Source organism: Balaenoptera physalus (assembly GCF_965194825.1).
Source record: "Balaenoptera physalus genome assembly, chromosome: 11".
Taxonomy (NCBI): Eukaryota; Metazoa; Chordata; class Mammalia; order Artiodactyla; family Balaenopteridae; genus Balaenoptera; species Balaenoptera physalus.
This window is the reverse complement of record NC_138896.1, coordinates 10,572,068-10,593,374: the sequence shown is the minus strand read 5'-3', so window position 1 is coordinate 10,593,374 and position 21,307 is coordinate 10,572,068. Positions and strand designations below refer to the sequence as shown.

Genomic DNA, 21,307 nt, shown 5'->3' with positions numbered 1-21,307 from the left:
AATTTCCAGGTTATCTGTCACAAATGATAAAAATGTACTGAAGTAATGGTATTGTGTGGTACAGGTGATAATGAAGTCCACGAAAATGGTATGAGAAGAACAGTAGGAAAACGGACTGTCTTGCTGAGGAGGTCAGGGTAGTCAGTAGAGATGACATAACTAGAAAATATAAGATTAGAATATTGTAGTGAAATTTTTGTATGGAAATTTAAAAGATTAAGCCTTTAGTACATCATTGTACTTTATAGTATATTAGTACTTTATCATTGTTAGAGGGTTCTACCATAGTTTGAGGGTAGGATTGCAGTTTCTTCGTGAGTTTTTCTCTTAAATACTATCCTCATGGCAGGAAGTTGCTACAGAGACCTGTTATTACCTGAGTCGAGGGAAGCAAGCTTAACGGAAGGGGCTGATGACACAGCATCCTCTTTTGTGTGCAGTATAGAAGAAAGTAAGCTTCTAAAGTGCCTTAAACTGTTAAGCAGTAACAGTTATTTTCTAGTTGGTAATGGCTTTCCTTACCAGCGGTATTGTGAAGTAGGCAAAGATGGTATTAACTGTGAAAACCATTTTACAGATGTAGAGCTGAGTACCAGAGAAGTAAATGACTTTTTTTTTTTTAAGGTCAATAATTAGTAACTAGTAAGCTGCAGAACTGCAACTGCTTCCCAGGATGTCTGACTTCTAGACTTGTGCTTTCTCCCTTATACTCCCCCATCAGAAATACTCTTCTCCCTGCTCTCCTTCTTCTCCTCCATCCTAACTTCTATTCAAGCTGTAAAACTCAACTTCAGATGTTTCCTCTTCCAGGATGTTTTCCTTGATTTATATCCCCGCCAAATGTTGTGTCACTCCTTGTGATGAACTTTGATCACAGTACTGATTCTCTGTACTATAATAACTTTATTAGCTTTTTCTAGGCTGTTCACTACTGGAGGGCAGGGGCTGTTTCATTATATCCGTAGCACCTAACACAGAGGATGGCCTAGAGGCTCTTAAATGTGTGTTGAATGAAAGTATCCCTCTCAGATATTATATTGGATTATGAAAAATGCACTTTAGTATATTAATAAGATCACTAAAAGCTACGATCTTAAGGATTTCCCTTAAACATTATTTTTAAAGTTTGATTTTTCTTATCAATTCTCAAATTTCATCAAGATACCAAACAAGCTTTCTGACTGACAAAAATGTCCTGGGGCCATTGCCCTCTTCTTCCTAGATCTCTGTGTGCCTTTTTACCCTGATAGGTGTTACTGATAGAAGTGTGTATGCACCCACGCGTGCCCACGCGCCCAAGCTAACCATTGGTTACCTTTGCTAGCGTTATGCATAAGGTGCTTTTTGCTTATCTGCATTTGATGTTTATTTTTCTACAGACATTGCCTTTTTAATGAGAAAAGATCATTTTTATTTAAATATTTTCTAAATTTTCATCAAGCGTTTCCTTCTGAGCTGTATAATCATAACCTAGATCTTCATAGGAGAAATTTGGATGGTTAGATATTGTTGCTTGGGGTGTGGAAGGACCTGAAGGGCAAATATTGACGAGTTCAGCATGGCCCTGTAGAACTGTCGGCACATGCTATTCGTTCCGTCAACGTGACGTAGGTGAGAATTGGAAATGCCCTAAGTATCTCCAGAACAGCATTTTAAAAATTAAGATTCAGCAATATTTTAGAATCTTCAGCCAATAAGAAAGCCTGTGAGAGAAAAATAGTGTTGGGTGCTGGGAAGGTATGAAGGGATGAGACTGAGTAGTTTTTCAGGTTATTATTTGCCTTTGAGAAAGAGTATATTTTTGAGTAGTGAGGACAAATGCCAAAACATCAAGGCCGTTAATGAAAACAATAGTCTAGAAGCGACTCGAGTATGAGCACGGGGAAAGAGGCGAAGAGAGGTGGGTTCCAGGAGTAGTTTGAGAGGGAGGGTTTCCCTTACATGCTGCCAAGTGAATGCTTGGGTGAGGGTCAGGGATTCTGGGGCAGGAGTTGATTAACAAAGAATGAAGAAAAAAAAAAAAAAAAAAAAACAAAGAATGGAGAGCAGATCTGAGTTTGAAAAATACTGGGAAATATGTGCTGAAAAATGATTTCTCCATATTGATCGGAAGTCATAAAACCACTACATTTTAGTACATGTACTTTTTTTCCTCCCTTATCTCCAGGAGTACAGATTTGTTAAAGGTCAGCTACAGATTTGGCTTTGAATACATTCAAGATGTAACTAAATACCTTTTTTCCAGATTGCTATTGCCTTATGAAGTCAGTTTATAAGTAGGCTCTGTAGTTGAGTAGTAATTTATTTTAAACTAAGCTGCAAGTATGCTATTTCTAAAATTAGGTTTGTTTTTTCATTTTCAGTAATGATGTAGACATGGAAACAGATCACTACTCCAATGGAGTTGGAGAAACTTCATCCAATGGTTTCCTAAATGGTAGCTCTAAACATGACCACGAAATGGAAGATTGTGACACCGAAATGGGTCTGCAGTGATATTTCTTACATTTTTAATAAAAAATGATGACTACAAGGTTATGTTTTTACTTGTACTGATTCACAGCTGATGAGCATAAATCAAATTTAAAGATGTATGAGCCATTGGATTTTATAGTGATACGTATTACTTCTCGTAAAATTTCTTGTGAGAGTGGGTTGCTAGAGAGAGTAGAGTTTAATTTTTTGGTATCTTCTTTGCTGAACTGTTTCTGCACAACTGTAGTGCTTTCATTAATGTAGGAGTACTAACTTATTAGTGTTAAATATCCTTTAGGATAGCTAAGGTTGGAGATAAGAAAAGTTTTTATACCTATTTCAGTATAGCCAATAAAGGCCAAATGGGTAGAGATGATTTTATAAGTTCTAATCAAACTTTCTTAAATTCATTTAATGTGAATATATGTGACTGTGCATAGCCCAGTGCCTGGCAGATAGTAGGTGCCTACATTTGACACCCCCTTGGCTCCTCCCACCTCAGAGCTATGTGGCTGACAGATATATTAGCATGCATAATTTTACTTTGTTGACAACTTGTGTAGTAAATTGTACCAAAAAGTTAAACCATCAGCAAACTTTCCCATCAACTGGAGAGTGAAAATTATTGAAGCTTATAAATTCTTACTTGTCAGGACATTAGATTTCTTAGTATTTTGAGATTAAAAGGTATTTATTCAAATTGTTAGAAACTACTTTATAAATGCAAACTTATATTACACAACCACCTTGTTGTTGAGGATTGTGTGTTCCAATGCATAATTCACTCTTTCAAGCAAGGAGTATGATTGAAAAGGCAGCCTAGCTTCACTCTATCAGATATCAGCAAGCAACCTCAACATTCCAAGAGTAATTTGAGCATAGTGATTAAGAGCAGGAGTTCTAGAGCCGGATCACCTGGATTTGAATTCTGCAACTGCCACTTACTAGCTGTGTAACCTTGGACAAATTACTTAGGAGCTCTTTGCCTCAGTTTCTTCATCTGTAAAATGGGTATAATAATAACTGCCTCATAGCTGATCTGTGAAAAGCTAATAGCACAAAGTAAGTGCTTCGTAAACATTAACTATTATCATCGTCATTAGTGATTTATAATGTTGTTGTTATTAGTGACTTATACTGTTTGTTATTGATCAGTGATTATTGTCAGTCAAGATATACACTGTAAAATTTTTTCCTAAAAGTAGTATTTTTCTAAAAGTAGTATAATTAACCCTTTTGATTAGTATGTGGTGTCTTCTGTGTTTTTACTGGAGTCATTTAGTCTTTCTTATCTTCTATCTCTGTTCTTTGTCAGTTAAAGTAGCCTGAGAAGCATTACTTTTTTCTTTCTTCCTTTTTTTCATGTTGCTGTAGTTTTAGAAAATTGTGCTTATTAACCTTTCATAAAATTTTCCCTGAGACATATGTACATCCTAACACTGAAAGGTTGTCACCTGACTTTCAACTGCAAGCTGGGTATTGGATCCTAGACTCTTGAGGCCTAGATAAAGTATACCTTTTAGCTACAAAGGTCCACATTAAATTAAAAATCTGCATATTTAGGTAAAATATTAGGAAGTAGTTACTAAATGAAACGTCCAAAATGTTGTAAGCAGTTTATGTTCATTTCTCCACTGTACTCCAGATGTAAGGTAGTAAAATACCTGTTTGTTTTGCTTACAGAAGTTGATTCAAGCCAGTTAAGACGCCAGCTGTGTGGAGGAAGTCAAGCCGCCATAGAAAGAATGATTCACTTCGGAAGAGAGCTACAAGCGATGAGTGAGCAGCTGAGGAGAGAGTGTGGCAAGAACACAGCAAATAAAAAAATGCTGAAGGTAAATTTGTTTTCCCTTGAAAACTTATAAATGTGTCAAAGGAACGAAAATGTAGTTTTGTACATTGAGCAACACTGGAACTCTTGTTGGGAAACTTGGACTCGTGCTCCTCCCCGGCGTCCTGCCCGGCCAAGGGTGAGAACGCGTGGCCGGGTTTGGCAGCCCTGCTCTGCTGGAAGGAGCGCTGGACTTCTGTGAAACATACAGATTAAATCTCAGTTCTGCCACTTACCAGTGTTGTGTGCCCCTTGTCAACTTGCTTTCTTAGTTTTCTTGGCTATAAAATTGGCAGAGTTATTAGGAGAAATGTGAGTGTGCTGATAAAACTATAAATTTGAGATATTTTTACTTTAGTAGAGATTGTTCAGGGTTGCAGCAAATTGAATGTGTGGCTTTTATTTTGAGATTGGTGAAGGGTTGGGTCATCTTTCACAGAAGAGATAAAACACGTCTTCAAGTCTCTTCTGGATTGATGCCTGCACTGGATATAGTGAGATGGAGAAAATGGAAACAGTTCATTAAGTTAGCCACAGTTCTGTGTAGCAGTTAAAGATGGAGTTTTGCCTACCTTAAGTCAGCATTGCAGTTAGTGGTAGAGATGAGATTTTTTTCATGTTCATAGAAGTCCCACCAGCCCTGTACACCTGTGAAACATGAACCTAGCCATTGTGGTTTTTTGTTCTGTTTTGTTTGCCCTGCATGAGGTTGGGCTCAAAGTTGGTTTGTTACAAATATTTTCTCCTGAATGTTTTGAAATAAGCCCAAAAAACGAAGGGGAGATGCATGTAGTGGCCTTGACACTGATGCTTGGGTATAGGAGAGGGCGAGACTCAAGACTCCTGCCATCCCTTCCTGACCTAAACAGAGAGAGGGCCAGCGAGCAACACGTAGTAGTGCTAAATATGGCATAAAATCCGTCCAAAAAAAAAAAAAAAAAAAAAAACCCATCCCAGCTACATGCGCTGTAGCCTCAGTAGAGCACCTGTCTAGTCTAGGATGGGTTAACAAGCCACCTGTATACACCTCCAGATAAAAAGGCATGCGTAACTGGATTTTTCCAGACTGGGAATTTTCATTATTATACAACTTTGAGAATCTTTTCTGATATTAACAGTGCTAAGAAACTTCTCAGGCTTTATTATTATTTCACGTATCCAAAGCTATCCCTTTGGGAAACTTCTTTGCTAGGTACTGGGGTTGTTTTAGGGCAGTGGTTCTCAACCTTCTTGGTATCTAAACACTTCAAAAACTATTAAAGATTCCCAAAGGGCTCTTGTTTGTATAAGTTATATTTATTGATTTTACTCTACTAGAAATGAATACTAAAAATTCATTTTAAAATAATGTTATTTTTCATAAAAGTGTTATTTTATCTTCCTAAAATAAACAAACAAACATAATGAGAAGAGTGGCCCTGCTTTACATTTTTGTAAATCTCTTTAATGCTAGGTTTAATAAATGATAAGCTGGATTCTCATACCTACTTCTGTATTTAGTCTGTTGTGATATCACACACATGTAGCCTCTGGAAAACCCCACTGTATAGTTTTGAAAGAATGAGAGTGAGAAAAGAGCAAGTAATATCTTAGTATTATTATGAAAATAGTTTTGCCCTCACAAGAGACCCTGAAAGGGTCTTTGACCCAGTTGTCCCTGGATCATGCTTTGAGAACTGATGTTTTAGGAGATATTTGGGGATGTGAAATGTTTTTAAAAAAGAATTCGTAGGCTTTTTTACACCAGGTCATCTGACTCTGTTTTCTTGTTAATACTTTATGCTAATGGAGTATGATTTTATGTAGCCCCTTTGAAAATTTAACATTCCACTCCATGGCTTATTCTTTGATTCTAATTTGCATGAAGCACAGGAAATGGCATTACATGGCCTATCCTCAAAGATATTCCTTGATTATATATTGAATTAAGTGAAGATGTAATTCATCATCTAAAGAATGTGGATGGCTTTGAGTTTGTCCCTCTGACTTCTAAGCAAATGCCAACTACTTCAAGAGATTGTCTTAACACTCTGAGCTGCTTCTCTCCCATTCCCCAAACGTATCTTGGTCCAGGTAAGAGATAAGATGGGTGGCGGATCCGGCTTCTAAGTACCTAAAGAACAATGCTGGAGGATTTGAGGGTAACACAAAGAGAACTTTTTTTTTTGCCCTGGTTGAGAAGGTTTAGAAATTACTGTTTTCTTTTCTTCTTCACTTCAGGTCATGGGTGGTTGAAAGGGGTTTTTTTATCTTTAGTTTTGTTTGAATTTGCACAGACTTCTGAAGCATGCATACACGTGTAGAGAGACAGGATTTGGTTAAGGCTGGCGTGAGACTTAGCGAAGTTGCCATAAGGTACACGCGTGTTTTGCTTCCCCTCAGTCGTGGAGTAGCACGCGCACTGCAGACCTCGGGGTGGCCCACCTGTGCTCAACACGGGCTGGGGGTCCTGCTGCAGCCGTGGTTCTCCTGACCTTTTTCTGACTTTCTCGGTCTTCCTTTCCTGTTTTCCTGTTGTCTTTGTGTTTGTTGCTTACCTGCCTGAGTCTGCCAGTGGCTCCCAGGAGAGCTACCTGAATTGTTCAACAGCTGTTTACTGCACTTGCGCAGAGCAGCAGGGCACCTGCTGGAGGACTGGGAGAGTCAGGTTAGAACGAGCAGCCCCAGCTGCAAGTAGCTCTTAATCCAGTAACTCTAGACACACCCTGTGTAGAAACTGCTGCAGATTTTAAGCCAAGTGTAAGTACAGTTTGAGAATCCTCCCTAAATGTCACATTTCCTCAGAAGTTATTCCCACTGAGGTAATGTTTTTTCTAAAATAAAAACTAACGCATAATGCCATGATATTTAACAGGTATTTTCAGTTTTGTGCCTTAAATCGCATGGGCATGTATTTTATCTGATTGGTAATTGTAGTTATCCTATTTGTATTGTTCTTATTATCATAAAAAATGTATTTCCAGTTTCTATACATTATTGACAATTATTTTTAAATGGCTACATGATATTCTAGTGTGTTGCTATATCAGTTTATTTAAGCATTGCTCTATCTTTAGATTTTCTATTTGCCTTTTAAAAAATGCTTTAGTGAACACCTTTATACATGTATCTTGTTTCTTCCTTAAAATTATTCCACTGGAATAAAGTCCCAGAAATAGAATTATTGAGTCAAAGGATACAATTATTGTGGCTCTTGCTACGTGTTGCTTTCCAGAAACGTCTACCAATTTATCAGCAGTAATAAAGGGATGTGCTGGTGGGACTAGTACCTTAATTCTACTTTAGTGGATTTAACATTATCTCAAAATTGCTTATTTGCATTTCTTTGGTTACTCTCACCAATTAGTCTTACAGCAGAATTTAAAACATTAAGGTTGCTTTGCTGACTTCATTCCCCTTGTAAAGAAAGATAAAGTTCTAGATATTTACTCCTGGGAACTTGATCGTGTAAACCGGTTTTTTTTTAAGCGTTTTTTTAGTTTTCTTGCTTAAAGCTTCACTCTACTTGCAAGCTGTGCTTCATAGTGTTGTTGTGTGATCCATCTAAAATCAAGTCTAATCCATATCACTCCGTTATGTAAAACTCTGTTGCCTTATTGGAACAAATGGAAGCTTTTTAGTGCGATTTTTAGGGTGTTTTAGGATCTAAGCCCTTACCCATGGTTCCAACCATGCCTTTTCTCCTTTCCAGCCTCAGTTTCCATGTAGCTTGAGCCTATTTCTGTGATTGCTTCTTGTGACACAATACACTCTGTTAATAAGCAATAGACGGTACATCATTTACACGTCTGCCTTCCCCATAGGACTGTGTGAGTCCTCGAAACAGTGATGAGGTCCTGATGGTCCCCGTCTGTGTCCAATATATATTTGTTCAGCTATACTGAAAATATGGGGGCAAAATTTTAGACTTTTTTCCTCTTAATATTTAGATTGGTAATTAAAAGAAAGAAACTGTATCTTCCTAAAAGAAGTACAGTACTAGCTGTGTGGTGGTAATCTCTCACTGCCTCAGTTTGCGTCTAAGATGGGCATAGTAGTAACCACCTCTGAAGGTTATTGTGAGGATTAAATGAGATGATACACATTAGCGCTTGAAACATTGCCTCACACAATATTAGTGCACAGTAAATTACTACCATCATTATCTTTTTCTGTGAATTTTGTTTTAAATGCTAGAAGGTGTATTTGACAGAATGGTCTTGATTTGACTTTCGGGACTGCAACATTTCACCTTTTTGGTAGCATGTCAGGATGTAGACGCAAGAGGATAGTTTTGTGCTTAAAATTTTATGTAGCAGTTATTACTTGGACAGATTTAGTCTGTCTTTTAAAATTTATCTGCACTATAGGGACGGTACCTCATTAGATGGTTGTGGGGTGAATTAAGTCTTGAGCAAAGCTCAGTCTTTAGAAATAATGTGATTGATTAGAGTTAGCTTCACAGGATATCAGATATTAATCTTTCTCCATCAATAAATTTGGATTGGGGGGAACCAGAAATAGAATCTAGTAGCTTTGTGAGATGCATAAAATATCTTAAATACTGTTAAGAAGCAGGCCTTGCAATCAGCAGGTATATGAAGCTTTTTTTTTTTTTTTCTCCTTGTATCTACTAGCACCTGTGAGCAGCTGCAGGGGGTTCAAAATAGTATAAGTTCTTCAAAGAACTTTCATTAATAACTGTGGCAGGAAGTCTAATGTGAATGAGATACTCAGCAGTGTACGACAGTGCAGGTGCCACGTGTATCCCTGTCTGTAGCCTCAGGCCGCACAGCTCTGCTTTATGGGCGGTGGTTCTCCAGTCGTCACAACGTAGAGGCCAATTCAGATGAGCATGGGCAAGAACAGGCTTGACCGGGAAGCCTTACCCCCACTAATAAGATTACTAGAGGGGTGCCGGAGCAGCTTCACGTGGGAGATGGTATTCTTTAGGAATTTCAGTCTTCCACCTTTCAGTGACCAACATTTTGAGTGTTACGCTACTGAATTCACTGATTTGGTTTCCTCAGCACTTCTCCATGTATGCCATCTGAACTGGGAAGGTGTCCTGTGTCTAACTGTATCTATATCTGTATCATACTGTTACTCTGGATTAGGGCATTGACTTTTGGCAAAACAATAATTTATCCTTTACTGAAAGATTAGAGTGAGCTGACATTACTAATTTTGTTCAGCTCAGTTAGTCCTTATAAACTGTGAAATAGGACCTCTTATAATCCCCATTATACAAATGATGAAACTGATACTTAGGAAGGTTGTTCTTGCCCAAGGCCACTCTGGTGATGCAGCTTAACTTGAAGCCAATGTCTGAAACCACTGTAGTTATGTGCTCCCCACAGAAAGACGACAGGAAGACAGAGCCATCGTCTGAAAAGAAGACTGTGTGTCAGTTACTTCAGGAGGGGCGGCTTGAGGATGGTTGGAACTACTGAATGTTCCTGAAGGGGAGCCAGTTTAATTTTATTTTGTTGATTACTGAGTTTGAGAAGATGACATTCAGTGAGATATGCCCAGTTCCCACATCTGTTTAAAAAAATACATGGGCTGGTCCTAACCTTTTAATGTCAGATTCATATTAGTGGTCATCAATTGTAAAGCATCCGAATGTTTTCTCTTTCTCTTTACTTTAACCAGTAATATAGCCCATTCCACAGGAATTAAGTTTTTTCCATTTTTTATTTCTGTTCTGCATGTGTTGTAGGGATAAGGGGTAGATGAGGAAAATGGCTGTTTACAAGAAAAATGAAAATAATTTGTTTTCATTTTTCTTAGGCTTTGCTGCATAATCTAGTTATTAAAAAATATATAGCCTCCTAGTCACAGGGGTAAATGGGCTTGTGTTGGTCTAGGGCCTTAAAGCCATATTTTACCTTTCTCTCAACGTGTAACCATGGTGAGCACAGTCGCTGAACTGTTTGAATTAAAAACCAAATTGCTGTTTTCAACAGGATGCATTCAGTTTACTAGCCTATTCAGACCCTTGGAACAGCCCGGTTGGAAACCAGCTTGACCCACTTCAGAGAGAACCTGTGTGCTCCGCTCTGAACAGCGCAATATTAGGTGAGTGAGGCCGGAAAGCACGTCGGCTGGTCTCTTGAGTGTTTGAGATGGTGTTTGTGCTGGCGTTTATATTTTGGCAAAATCATAAGGGAAATGTTTTCTACATTTTAAAAATTAAAATGACCTTAAAGTATAGAAAACTTCCTCTGGTATCTCAGTCCCAGATTAAACAGATTCAAATGGAGTAAAAGCAGTATATTGGGGTGCATCTTGTGATTCTGGAAGACAGAAGTTTTTGTGTGAACGTGTACATAAGCATTTCCGGCCCGAGCCACCGGTGTCGCAGCTCCCACGGGGCTCGAGTGCTGTCAGCATCAACCCTTGGAGACACATGACATTCTCATTAAAGTTCAACTACGCCCTTACCAAGTAAAACAGGGAGGGAAGGGGAGAACAGCGGGCTTAGCCAGGGGGAGCACCAAGTGAGAAACTGGGATGTGCTGCCCCCTGGTTGGTTGCCATTCCTGTGAGCAACTCACTGCAGAGTAGGAGTGTGGTATTTATGTACTGAACAACTACTTTTTTTTTTTTTTTAAACAGAGGACAATTTTTTTTTAATCTTTATTTATTTATGGCTGCGTTGGGTCTTCGTTGCTGCATGTGGGCTTTCTCTAGTTGCGGCGAGCGGGGGCTACTCTTCGTTGTGGTGCGCGGGCTTCTCACTGCAGCGGCTTCTCTTGTTGCGGAGCACAGGCTCCAGGCGCACAGGTTTCAATAGTTGTGGCTCGCGGGCTCTAGACGCGCAGGCTCAGCAGCTGTGGCGCACGGGCTTAGTTGCTCCGCGGCATGTGGGATCCTCCTGGACCAGGGATCGAACCCGTGTCCCCTGCATTGGCAGGTGGATTCTTAACCACTGAGCCACCAGGGAAGTCCCCTGAACAAATACTTTTTATATGAATTCGGTAACTGCACATTTTGTGCGTTTATATATAAACTATAGGGTTGATTGTTTACATAAAACTTTTCATATCTGGGCAATTTTTCTCAGAGGTAGTTCAGATGAGAGCGATTTTTCACCTTTTTAGAATGTAATTCCTCAAGAAAAATGGGGACTACCAGTTTAGAAGTCTGTTCTGTGCTGTTTGGCCCTGTTAGGTTTATGTCTGAAACTATCTTAGATAGATGGGATCAGTGTCACACAGAGAGACTTGGAGTGAAGGCCAGGGCTCATGTGGCTGGAATGTAAAGGAAGCAATTTAAAAGTATTCACGTTTGGGCCTTAATCTGCTTTGTCCTTCTGAAATTCATTATTAATTCATGGTGTTATGGTCTAATACTGAAGTTCTGGAATAGTAGTAGTGTTTTTTGTGTCAATACTTTTCTTATACAAATTCAATGTGAATTTTCTTTGGGTAATGTGTATTTTCTTTGGTTATACGAAATTCATTTAGCTTTACTGGTAAAAGTAAGTGTACTTAGTAGCAGTGCTGGGATTGTAGGGCAAATAATGGTTTACTATAATTGTCTTTTTGAAATGACTACATTATAGGTAATCATGAAGCCTTACTTGCTTTGTATCTAGGTAAACACTCAGACTTGGAAGGAATTTTTGAAAAGTGAACACTTTTCTTATGACAGTTAAAAATCTTGGGTTCTCCAGGGGAATTAAAATTTTCAGTAGTAGATTGCTTAGGACCATTATCCAGGATGTGTGTATTCTTACATATTGTGCCATGTATTATGTAGTTCAGCTGTAAACAGTGCTTAAACTTATATTAAATGTATATAATTCCTGCAAAAGTAATGAGACTTAAATTGCTGTGGGTGTATGTGTGCATATTTATAAATACTGTGCTATATTATATAGCTTCGTCTCTAAATAGTGCTTAAAGTTATATTGTATGTAATTCCTGTGAATTTCATATGCTAAAAAAATTTAAAGATGCTTACAGATGTGCCTCCCTTGGCCAAAATAAAACTGTAATGAAGTGCTTACCTCTGAGCAAGGTTACTTCCCTGTGAACCTTCAAGAGAGATTTTTGAAAGGATGGTTTCCTTTTCATTGTTTATTCTGTTATGTTGATTTTGTGTAAAAATTAAATTGTTCCTGATTCTAGTTGAGGCAAAGTCATTCCTGCTTAGAGCTGACAAAAAAATGTATCACAATCAGAATTTAGCTGAATAGCGTCTTGCCAGAGAACAGCTAGTACTTGAATAATCTTAACCCACAGACCACTTTTCACCAGCGTGTGCATCTTTTCTTGCGTATCTGCATTCTAATATTCTTCATCCTGTGTCACCTCCCCTTACACCTTTAAGTCCGGAACCTGCTCCCTTTATTTCTGCCTCATCCCTTCCGGAACTTCTCTTTCTCCCACCACCATGTGCGGCCTCAGAACCAACCACATGGAGCCTTAACCAGCCCTGGATCACTGTTCTTGCCCTGTTGCCAGCTGTGCCTACAAGGACTGATTAGTAATTTTACTAACAGGGAATCTGCATAAAATTAAAATTTGGACACCTCCACACAAGGAGGAGTTATCAGCTTCTATGGGTTTGGTCACTTTTATCATTAGTTCAGTTTGTCATTTCTGGCAAAGAATGAATTTTGACGATGGTTAACATTTGTACTACAGCTGTCTGACATGTCTGGTATGTAGGACCCTGAAAACTTTCATTTAATGGTGATTTTTACAAATGTTTATCCTATCAATTGTAAATTAACTCCTCAGATTATAGGGTCGTTTGGCTCAGTGGTCTCTCACGGTCACCCTCACCACCTGCTCCCTTACCAACCCAAATGACATTCACCAACATGCCGTGGAAAGGATTCGGCAGCCTCTGTTGGGTTCTGTTCCCAGAAGGGGAAGAATCCATCAGTGAAACTTGTACCGAAAACCTGGTGCCGTTTTCTTTGGTAATGTCAATTGACCTTGGAAAAATAGAAGGGAAATACTAAATATTCCTTACTCCCCACTGCACACATTAGATAAGTACATCGTTTCCATCATAGTAAATGTGGAAGTAAAAGTTTTTTGAGTGTCTAACACACCTTGAAAGTCTAATTCTGCAAGAAATGTTTCTTATTACTTGAACACCCAGTAACCACAGTACCTTGTCAGAGTAGCTGTCCAAGGCAGTCACTGTTTGCTTAAAAACCACCTTTGCTAGTTAGGTAGTTAAGATCAGCATAGACACTGGTAATTTTGTAAGTAACGCAGTATTTTCCTGATTGAGAGACGTTGTTTAAAATGTATTGCTAATTGCTATTTCCATCTTTAATCATTTTTCCTCAGAAACCCACAATCTGCCAAAGCAACCTCCACTTGCCCTAGCCATGGGACAGGCCACACAGTGTCTAGGACTGATGGCTCGATCAGGAATTGGATCCTGTGCTTTTGCCACAGTGGAAGACTACCTACATTAGCTATGCATTCACGGAGCTCACACTTATATTGTGGCATATAGTCAACATGGAAGTAGACCAGTTCTGCTGATTTGAAATTTAGATTTTTTAAATTATGTACTGGGGACAGGTTTTTGTCGCTTTACATTGCTTCCTAGTTTACAGCATGATGCAAATGATTTTCTAACTTAGTGTTAGGAGAAATTATTTTCCATCTTTAACCTCTTAGTTGTCTAAGAGTTAAATATTACTGAATTTCAGACGTTCAAATTGATCATCACAAATCCTTTAAAACAATTACCTAAAAGAAACCAAAAAATTCTGCCTTCTTTGTTGGGGGGAGAGAGGGGGGAAGGAAACGGAACAAGTTGTGTTTGTGTTAGCATGTGGGTGATGTAAACTTCAAATTGGGAGGTGTTCTGACCCCCGCTCCCATGTAAGCAATTCAATCAGTGTAACTTGCAAAATGCATAAACATCTGACAGTTTGAATTTATAGTGTTGATGGAAGAAATCATTTTTAATGTGTACTGTAAAACTTGAAATACTCAGGAGCTGAGTGAATATGTTTGTTGCTACTTACAATCCCGACCTGTAAGTCCCAGTAGTTTTGTTTTAACATGGTCTTTTTCAACTTTGTTTCCTGTTTAACTACAGATGACTTCTGTTGTAGACTCACAAGTTTAACTGTTGTATTATAACAGTATTACATGTCAACAGTGTGGTCATGACCTTTATTTATATAAAAACCAAATATTTAGTCAATTTACCGTGTCTTAATTTAATCTTTGTACACCTTCCATTTTTAAGTGCTTAAATGAGTACTATATTGCAATAAAAATGTAGTGATATAATTAACCAGCCATTAAAAATTTACTTCTACAGATACTAGAGTGTCAATTGAGTTTATATATTAGGTACTTGCATACTTCTCACGATTAATATAAAGTTAGAACAACTAAAATGAATGGTTGCTACTATAAATCTGAGTTCTGCAACCTAAGACTGCCTTGAGTTACTGGCCTCTGTGGATTAGGGTCAAAGCTGATACTATGGGTGATGATTGATAGAAAGCAAGCAGGAAATGAATCTTGTTTTCATAATCAGACTATGGCATGTGACTTGCCATTTTTAAAGCAAACTCCCAACTGGTTACAAGTAAAACAAACATAAGCAAGCTCTTCAACAGGCTAAAACAAACGACCATATCCTTCGGTTTGGCAAAGGTGATTGCTGGCTGTATTTTGTACACCGAGGCTTAAACCTTTTAAAAAAGAACAGATTATCTGTCTACACTTAGATACTGCACTCTTCCTCGCATTCTGTGACATTCTCATCAATGGCACAAAAATATCCAAGAGACTAAAGCACTGGAGAGCTGTAGTGGAAGACTTTTCCTGCCACACACCCTGCAGGGGAGGGAGGAGGGGTAGCAGAGGAGCCCTACTGGTGTGGGCACTGCTTGTGTTCAATAAAATGGGTAAACGATTATAAAAAGAAAGGAAAACAAGTCCTTTTAAACTGCTTTTTCTTCCAGGATGCTCAAAGGCGATAAGGCACAATTAATTATACTCCGTGGATGAGATGGGACTGGGTACCACCCCAAATAGACTTAAGATTTTTATAATGACCCTTTAAGTAAGTCTTTTATTAATTTCTTCAGAAAAATTAAATGCTCTAAACTAAATATTTATAAGAAGTTCTATACATACAAAGTACTCATTCTTCATTTAGCTTTGATTTACTTCTTAGAAGTTTTCATCTTTCTGACCATCCAACGTCTTTTAAACCTCTTGGCATTTTGTTTTTTCTGGGATCCTAGAATAGAAGGTTTTGTGCAGTTAAGAATAATAAGGAGATAAAATTCCCAAGAAACAATTCCAAATTTTCTAGGTAATACATGAATGTAGATATTAAAATTACGTATATGTTCATACATACTACACTGACCTATTCTTCAGAAGCAGCTTTAAAATAGTAATAGAAGCCATTGTAAGAAAAAAATCGATACTTCATGAGTATTTACTATCTCCTTAAAAAAAAGAACATCATTCAGGGACTTCCCTGGTGGTCCAGTGGTTAAGACTCTGTGCTCCCAATGCAGGGGGCCTGGGTTCAATCCCTGGTCAGGGAACTAGATACTACATGCTGCAACTAAAAAAAAAAAAAAGAGATTCCGCCTGTTGCAACTAAAGATCCTGCACACTGTCAACTAAGACCTGACACAGCCAAATAAATTTTTTTTTAAAGAACATTATTCAATATATAAAACTATCAGTTTCAGAGAATAAAGCTGAATCTTACCCCAAGCATTATTCAAAAACTGGGCTGCGGCCTTTTTCACCGGTAACCTCTTGCTGTCAAGAGACAGGAACTTGTTTACTAGGACAGAGAATTATTTATCATTGCTTTGTTTTGCTTGCAGTTAAAAGGGAGAAAAATAGTCCATAAAGAAATTACCAGTAGTTCTGTTGGTTCCAGGACCATATAAACAATTTTGTATGAAGGCTTTGGCTGCTTCTTGCCTTGAATCTCTCAAATCTTGGTCTTTTAGCCTTACAGCCAAGTAGCTTTTATTCTGGCTGGTAATCAATACAAAAGGTCAAAATGAGGCAGTGCTTATTTTCAAAATAAAGTATTTGTTAGTTGACTCAAATAGTGGGAAAAAAAATCCCACATCCTAATTTTGTATATGCACAGGTAAGATAATAAAACTAAATTACAGGACTATTTTACAAGTAATGTTTACATCTTAGTAGAGCAAATAAATATTTTTTTTAATATAAATACCAAAAACTTTCCACAGAGGATCCAATCTGAAACTGCTACTAATTAAGCCAATACTGTCCTCCAAAGGTCACCTTTACATCCTACACACAAAAAAAGAAGACTCTTCTTACCCAACAGTCTGTACTTTTTGCACTTTTTCTTTAGCTTTCTTAGAGTCACTTCCTTTCTCACATTCTTCATTTTTCTTTTGCAAATTAACTAAAAAAATTGAGTTATATTTCTAATTAGCATTCGTGTAAAAATAAATCAGGAACACATACTGGAGTTCACTTTAAATACCCACTACACACCAGTGTGTGGTTTTTATTTGTAAGAAATAAGCTAAAACTGGCCAGGCCTGTTCCCATGCTCTTTCTAAGGGTCAGTAACATTTGACTACAAATATCTGCAAATGCAGTTGACACTTAATGAGAAGTTATTTAAATTAGAATAGTTCATACCTTCTTTCAACTTTGCCGGTGATTTCTTCACACTAAGGAAGAACAAGAAAAACACTAACTGGGATAGCAGAGAGCAAAGATGACGCAACTTGTTACAGAATTTCGTCTAGTTTTACAAATAAGATACCCCTCTGCCCCTTTTACTACCAGCATTCTCAGTTTTTACTTAGGATCTTTAGAAAGAAAGAGTCACTCCCCAATGAACTGCTGACAAGTTTAAAAGGACTTGTTTTCCCAATCAACAAACTATACTAGGTTGGGAGTATCTTCTCAGAATTTAAAATCTGAAAATATATTAGCAGGCTTCCAAAGCAGCAGGCTGTTGTGGTTAACAGAGTTAAAGTGAAATATTTAAGAATTATATAATACAGTATTTGAAATGCAAAGTGAAAGGTGGTAGGCCTGCCTCACTTTTTTTGGAGAGATCTTGAAGGATTAATTGAACAATTTAGACACAGACGAGGATAGAGACAAGAATTTAGCCTCAAGAAGTGCGGTCTAATGGAGAGAAAGGTAAATGGCAAAATACAATGAGATATCTATACAGAAGCACTTGCACACTGGAAAAGCTAGACGGTGGGGGTAGCAATGGGGTGGAGGGAGTGAGAGAAGACAGGTGACATTTGAACTTGGTTTTGAAAGGTCAAAAGGACTTTGTCACCGTGATGTATTCAGAAACCGAGTAACTCTCTGGAAGAAGTTCTTTTACTAAAAATTTAAGAACCACTGTCCTAAGTCGAAGATGCAGGGCTAAACTTCTGAACTGAAAGCAGTGAGAGAGGAGACAAGGGGGAATAGGAAAAAAAAAAAAAAAAAGGCAAATATTTAGAAATCTAAATTAAGTACGGTTTGATTGATTCCATGGCATAGATGAGGAAAAGGAGCTTTAAACATCTGGTGGATGGCAAAGCTGCTAAATGAAATGGGGAATCTAAATGGGATGAGGAGGGAGGACAGGTTGGTGGCAGACTGGGACAAGCTTGAGTTTTAGGAGCCTATGGATAACTGCCTGCTACTCCACTAAAGGATAAATTTCAAAACACTGTTTTATTCACACCATCTAGTCACACCTGCCCCTAGTACAATGACGGTGGCCCACAACTTATTGAATGAACACACTGGGATCAGCAACTCAGAAACTAGAGTTACCTATGGGAACAACAACAAACATAATGAAAAACAGAAGACTGAAAAGAAGTGGAATATTTCCCTCCACCTGTCCCACCAAATTCAAATACTGTGTAGCTTTTTAATTTAGACTTTACAATTTCTTCAGTTATTTGAGTTCAAATAAATGTACCAATTTGTAATTCAAAGACTGTATGTAAGGCAAGTAATAAAACGAGATCCATTACTTACCTAGTTTGTGAAGCTGTAGTTAACTTCTCTAGAATAGTATCTGGAAGAAGTTTTCTTTTCTTAAAGACATTTTAAAAATCAATTAGAAGTGAGGCACATGACAATATGCCCTGGATTGCTTTTGAAAGTTACCATTTTAAGGACAGCCCTACCTCTAGGCAAATAAATGAATTGGGCTGAACACTGCCCTCCACTATCTCTAAGCTGTGGGAAGCCTGGGACCAAGCATCTCAGAACCTATTCCACATTCTTTGGAAGATGTGAAGAGTGAAACCCTCAGGTCACTGTCGTACACTGGAAGCAGTTAATATCGCGTCCATATGGAGTCAGTTCTGTGGCCAATCTGCTAAACAGCAGAGAGCACATCAATCATCCTCTGTGTTGGAACGGCCCTTAGTTTACAAAGCACCTAATGCTCACGGCGACCCAGTTTCAAATAAACTACCTCCGCTGAGCGTCAGAGGTGGGACTGACCCTACGATGTCAGGTTCACACCTCTTCCCATTCCCACTTTCAATCGGTGGAGGGCAAGGAGCACGAGCACCTTGTCACTGTAGTCAAAAGAAAACATTAGCGACTTTGCTCTACCCCACATCCCAGCAACTTTGAATTCTACCCCGAGCCGCGTTGTGAAACGCCGCCCTCCCCTCTAACCTTCTGTTCGATGAACAACTCCTCGCGTCGCTTCCTCTTCTCCTTCAGAAGCGTTTTATCCCTGGGAGAAAAGGCGACAAGTCAGTGCGGGCAGGGACGAGCGGGACGGGAAGGGGCGCTTCTCCCCGCCCGGCCGCGGGCTGCGAACCTGCGCACGGTCTCGCGAACTCGCCGCTCCTCTTCTTTCGCTTCCGCCTGGGCGCTGGCGAAAGTCAGCTCCTCCGGGGCCTCGTCGTCAAGCTCATCGTCCCCTTCCTCGTCTTCCTCCAGCGGCTCGGCAGCCGCGCCGCTGCTCGGCTGCCCGAGCAACAGGCCGTGCTCCGCCTCCTCCTCCGAGGCGGGCTGGCCCTCGTCCACCATCGCCGACGCCGACACCGGGGCGCGGGACGCGCGCGGCCTGAGCTGCACCATGACCCAAGCTGCGCCCGACCTCTGACCCGGAATCAGCACGCAAGCGGAGCGTGACGTAAAAGGCAGGCGCCGCGGGCTCTGTCGCCCTCTGCAGGTTCCCAGGCCCCTCTGAGCTATGCAGAGGCGCATGCGCAGAGCGGGGAAGGGCGTGGCCTGAGGGAAGCGGGGGGCCTTCCCTTCCGCCCGACTCCGAGGCTGCGCGGAGGAGGCCTCACGGCTCCCTACTCGCTCACGGCTGCGAGAGCTGGTGGCCGTGGTGCTTGTTTCTAGGCAGGAAAGATACATCCTGCTGCCTCCTTGGCGGGGATGCCGAGAGCAGGGTTGGCTGGGTCCTCGCGCTCCTTGAGGCGGACTCGCAGGTCACGCCATCCGGTGACCACAAGCCCCAGTCGCCCTATCACCTTTTTTTAGCTCCGAGATCCCCTTGGTCGATCCCGTTAATCAGTATTTGTACAAGAGATTTCGGCTTTCCGCACTCCCCACGGAAGTGCAGTTTCAAAAGGAAGAAGTGCGCTATAGCGGCAGGACCCCATGCCTTTCAGCCCTGTTGTCGCCGACGAGAAACAAGGTCGACAGACTCGGACTTAAATCGATCCTCAGCACCAAACGTGTGCGTGGCGACCGCGGCCGCCCTCGCACGGGCATCCCTGACCACCAGCCCTCGGCCACTGCCTGTTCTGTGTCCATCACTGACTCCTCGCCCTAACAGCTTGTTGTCTGACTCTCCCGTTAGAACGTGAGCTCAATGAGAGCGGGGACCCCCCTCCCCGGTTCCCTGCTGTAACCCCAGGACCTTGCACGATGTCTGCCCATCCTACCGTCACTTAGTGACGCAACCCCCGTACTGTGTATATTTATGCCCCTGCCCCCGCCCCAAATATACTTATTTCATTTCCTAGCATACGTGGCCCTTCATGACCTTTGTGTTTATCTTCTCTCACCCATTATACGATAGCAAATGGTTCATCCTTCTCTGAACAAACCAAGCTATTTCATACTTACCTTGCATTTGGACATGCTCTCGTGATACACACTCCGCCCTTGGAACTCCCATTTATACTTCAAAAACTCCCACCCAGGCTGACTTCTTAAAGACTTCCAAGCACCTTAAGATCGACCCCATCCCCACTCTGCTCATCTCTAATTGCATTCTCTGAATCTTGAACAAATTTCTGTAACTATACCTTCCACGCTGTTTAACAGTTTATATGCCAATTGTCCCAACCCAGTCTTTGTGAACTCCTTGAGGGACGGTCCATCGCTCTCTAAGCACTGTATTTCTAATGTCTATCATATGGTAGATGTTCAGTAAATATTAAACTGAATTGAATAATCCTACCTCACATAAATTTTGGAGTATTTTCAATTCGCTTTTCCTCTTCTCTGATTTGGAAGCAATTCCTAGTTTAAAAACAAGACCAAAAGATGAACAAAAATGACAAAACAGAAACAAAAACAGCTACCCGTACCAACAACTTAGTAGGAAGGGAGTTGCAAAGAACAGCTCTGAAATATCTGGATCTTGGTCAGATAGAAATTAACAAATTAAAAATATAGTCCGACTCCCTGAAACAGTGTTCTGACTTCCATCACTGCTAACACTAGGGAATTGTATAGAGTGCACTTTTGAGAAGCCCTACAACAAACCTACTAGAAGTGAATGATGGTATTTTATGTACAAACACTGCATTGTAAGTATTACAAGTCCCCTCAGTGTGCATGCTTTGACCCACGCATGTAAAAGTGTATGACAGGAGCCCTCAGGGTGCCCGGCTGATCCTTCAGACTCCCTGTGGGTTGTGGGCGCCCCTCTTGCCCATGCAAAGGATACTTGGGATTTATTAAAAGGCATGACTTGCAAATGCAGTACAAAGTTTTATGTCACAGTGTCTTGTCATCTACTTCTACAAACGCCAAGGGTGTAATATTAAATGCAACTTTG

The 21,307-nt window shown here is 40.0% G+C and overlaps 2 protein-coding genes across 7 annotated transcripts in view; one reads left to right on the top strand and one right to left on the bottom strand.

The window, feature by feature from the left end:
* RANBP9 (RAN binding protein 9) overlaps positions 1-14,599 on the top strand; it is a 90,074-nt gene extending 75,475 nt beyond the window's left edge. The window contains exons 11-14 of one of the 2 annotated variants that reach the window (XM_082415177.1): positions 2,364-2,485; positions 4,159-4,310; positions 10,255-10,366; positions 13,603-14,599. In XM_082415177.1, the coding sequence (XP_082271303.1) occupies positions 2,364-2,485; positions 4,159-4,310; positions 10,255-10,366; positions 13,603-13,733 (517 nt within the window). In that variant the 3' untranslated portion in view covers positions 13,734-14,599. The remainder of the gene's footprint in view (positions 1-2,363; positions 2,486-4,158; positions 4,311-10,254; positions 10,367-13,602) is intronic. The other variant, XM_082415178.1, reaches the window with a different exon arrangement.
* Positions 1-20,195, bottom strand: part of NOL7 (nucleolar protein 7) — a 342,745-nt gene extending 322,550 nt beyond the window's left edge. Inside the window, exons 1-10 of one of the 5 annotated variants that reach the window (XM_082415225.1) lie at positions 19,103-20,178; positions 18,955-19,015; positions 18,301-18,359; positions 16,942-16,973; positions 16,612-16,699; positions 16,172-16,293; positions 16,016-16,093; positions 15,457-15,529; positions 13,118-13,238; positions 10,734-11,192 (exon numbers count right to left, since the gene is read on the bottom strand). In XM_082415225.1, coding sequence (XP_082271351.1) covers positions 11,115-11,192; positions 13,118-13,238; positions 15,457-15,529; positions 16,016-16,093; positions 16,172-16,293; positions 16,612-16,699; positions 16,942-16,973; positions 18,301-18,359; positions 18,955-19,015; positions 19,103-19,650 — 1,260 coding nt within the window. In that variant the 5' untranslated portion in view covers positions 19,651-20,178 and the 3' untranslated portion in view covers positions 10,734-11,114. Of the gene's footprint in view, positions 1-10,733; positions 11,193-12,961; positions 13,239-15,423; positions 15,530-16,015; positions 16,094-16,171; positions 16,294-16,611; positions 16,700-16,941; positions 16,974-18,300; positions 18,360-18,954; positions 19,016-19,102 lie in introns of those variants that run through there. The other 4 variants (XM_082415226.1, XM_082415224.1, XM_082415228.1 and 1 more) reach the window with 4 other exon arrangements.
* Between the last annotated feature and the right edge of the window lie 1,112 nt (positions 20,196-21,307).